Source organism: Nannochloropsis gaditana, assembly GCF_000240725.1.
Source record: "Nannochloropsis gaditana CCMP526 unplaced genomic scaffold scaffold366, whole genome shotgun sequence".
NCBI lineage: Eukaryota > Eustigmatophyceae > Eustigmatales > Monodopsidaceae > Microchloropsis > Microchloropsis gaditana.
Window position 1 is genome coordinate 17,574 of NW_005803587.1, and position 2,846 is coordinate 20,419.

At 57.6% G+C, this 2,846-nt stretch overlaps 1 protein-coding gene across 1 annotated transcript in view; it reads left to right on the forward strand.

Annotated features, from left to right (window-relative positions):
• Positions 1-1,200: 1,200 nt before the first annotated feature.
• The window catches only part of NGA_0421800 (type ii alternative rna polymerase sigma sigma-70 family protein), a gene marked incomplete at both ends in the record, with an annotated part of 2,092 nt that continues 446 nt past the window's right edge, over positions 1,201-2,846 (forward strand). Inside the window, 4 exons of the mRNA XM_005854853.1 lie at positions 1,201-1,228; positions 1,835-1,908; positions 2,023-2,314; positions 2,440-2,840. Coding sequence (XP_005854915.1) covers positions 1,201-1,228; positions 1,835-1,908; positions 2,023-2,314; positions 2,440-2,840 — 795 coding nt within the window. The remainder of the gene's footprint in view (positions 1,229-1,834; positions 1,909-2,022; positions 2,315-2,439; positions 2,841-2,846) is intronic.

Here is a 2,846-nt window from a genome sequence, read left to right on the forward strand (position 1 = left end):
CGCCTTCGGGCTCCTCCAGCGAGAGTGGATCGGACTCTGACAGCGACGCCAAGGAGGGGACCATGGACGTGGAGATAGGTACGGGTGGCACGGCTATGGCGGAAGGGAGGGAGGGCAACGCCGAGCAGGTGGGCGTGGGAGAAGACTCAAAGCCCCAGCCCCTAGGGGCGTCGCCCTCAGCAGACCCGACGCAGTCTAGGAGGCGCCGCATCCGCAAGAAGGTGGAGTCTTCCGATGAAGGCTCGGAGGACGAGCCGGTGCTCGACATTCTGGGTATGTGACAAGCTTGTGGCGTAAAAGAGCAAGTCGTAAGCTCTCCCTTTTAGACGCGAGGGAAAAGCTCGACGCACAATTCAAAGTTTAACGAAAACAGGCGTTGTGTGTCATGTCTTATTGTTTCTTCATCTTTGGCGCTGTAGATTCTTAATCGTGCTTGACTTTCGAACCCGACTTGTGTGTATCGTCGCCTTTCTCCCGTCGCATGGGCTGCTGCACATGGACAGTCTCTCATCAAGGGGCCATCAGGTGACGGCGGGGCGCGGCCGGAGAGCACCCAGAACGGCCAAGAGCAGCTCCGATTTTTGTGCTTAGATTTTTGTGCTTGAGCTGAATATGTATGCGATAAACCCCCCCGAAATCAGATCCTTATGTCGAGGACGCGGAGAGGGGAGTACGAGGGGGAGGAGGCATGTGTGTGGGTTCGCCATGACCAGACAGGCCAAAAACCTCCCGGTCCACCGGCTCTGCCACGTCTTGTAGTTAAGCATTCTGGTAACCCTCCAGACCGTCTTAAAATGGACGCATGTTTTTTTTTCCTGTGTCACCCTTCATTTGTGAAAAATCGCTGCTGCGTGGCGAGGTCCGCCTGGTGAAGGCGTGGGGGGAAACTCGCGAAGGCAGAGAGACACGCACTTGTCGCTGACTCAAGCACCAGGATCTGTTCTCGTGCCCCCCCACGCGTTCGTGTCGCATGCGCATGCTTTCAGGTTCTCATGAGTTCTCTCATTTATCGGACAGGCACTCATTCATGGAGTGCAAATATTGAAGTCGTGATAAAGTTTTCTACTTCCTCTCTTAACAGCCCTTGTCACGGCACCATCCTCTCACACAGCACGAATCCAGCGTGGCCTATTCCGGCACTCTGAGAACCTGGCCGTGTTGGAGTTACATGCAGTGATCTAGTCCGCGCATAGGGTAGCAATGAAACGACCCAGTCAGTTTGGCCATCGTACGGTCGCTGTGCCATTGTCCCTATCCCTTCTGGTCTTCTATTTTTCCAACCCTGGTAAGTACGTGCGTGGCCTTTCGTATTCGACCCCTCACGCAGTATATGCCCTACCTTCGAAGCCTATTTCTCTCTTGGACCGCGACCGCTTTAGGAACATGCGATTATCCTCATTTCACTATTCTATGGTTAGGTTCATCGACAAGCTTCTCTTAAATACTTGTTTTATCCCGGTGCGGTGTCGCTCAATTTTTTCTCCTCCGGTGCTCCCCGTATCCTCCCATTCCCCCAACCTATCAGGCGCAAAGTCTTTTGTAATACCATCTACACCTGTCATCAGCGATTTCGCAAATTCATGTCGTCGTGTTCTCTCCCCAGCATATCCTTTCTTCGACGTCCATGACTCACTCCCCTCGATCTTCTGTGGCCGGATCCCGTCCACTGAGGCAAGATGCAGACAAGCGCCCAGAGAGGTCAACCCGCACAGACTCTTTATGAGTGCCGCGAGTCTCACCACACGCAGCAACAGCGGCAGCTTCCCTGAGAGAGGTGGCACCGGCGGGAGTCGTCGGCGCACCCCCCTTAACACCCTCACCAGCAGCCTCAAAGGGCCCCTCACGCCCAACCCACCGGGCGCGGACGGTTCCGTGAAGACCAGCACCTCCATCCATCTACCGGCCGAGGTATGCACGCTTTCATGCTATCTTTATCTGGCCGATACCGGTTCCCAGGCCTTGCCTGTCCCGAAAATCCTCATTCTTTCCCTCTCTTTCCCGTCCCCTCCCGCTCCTCCGAAGCAACAATTGGAACTGGCACGTTGCGTCAAGTCCTGGCTGACCTGCAAGGCTGTCAAAGCGGAGGAGGAATCGACCCTGGGTCGGCCCATCGCTTTCTCGGAGTGGGCGCGGGCCTTGGGCGTGGAGGAGTCGGCGCTGAGGCGACAAATCGCGGACGGGAAGGCAGCCCGGGAGCTGCTGGTGAAGACGAACATCAACTTGGTCAAGTCCATGGCTGTGCGCTTGCACCAGAGCCAGGAGAAGAACGAGAATAGACTGAGCGTGGACGATTTGATATTGGAAGGGACGCAAGGTGAGTTGAGCGGGGAAGGGGGAGAGGAGGGAAGGAGGAAGAGGGTAGCGAGGACACATCTGCATGCAGAGCCTTGAAGAAGCAGACAATCTGACGCTCGCTCCATTTCTCGCTCCCGTTCCCAGGCATATTAAAAGCCGCCGCCAAGTTCGACCCGACGCGCAACGTCCGCTTCTCCACGTATGCCGTGTGGTGGATCCGGCAGGCAATCTCCCTCGCCATCCAGACCCACAGCAACACCGTGCGCCTGCCCGTGCTCCTGCAGACCCGCATTAAGAAAATCAAGGCTGCTAGGCTGCGCCTGTACCTTCAGCTGGAGAGGGAGCCCACGCACGAGGAGGTGGGGAGGGAGGTAGGCCTGCCCGCGGGGAAGGTGGAGCGGATCCGGAGGAAGACGGCCAGGGGGCGTCTGGTGGGCGAGGAGGAGGAGTGGGTGGTGGCGGGCATGACCGTGGCGGGCACGGAAGGGCCGGAGGAGGAGCAGCAGCAGCGGGGGACGGGTGGGATAGAGGGGAGGGAGGGCGAGGTGGGG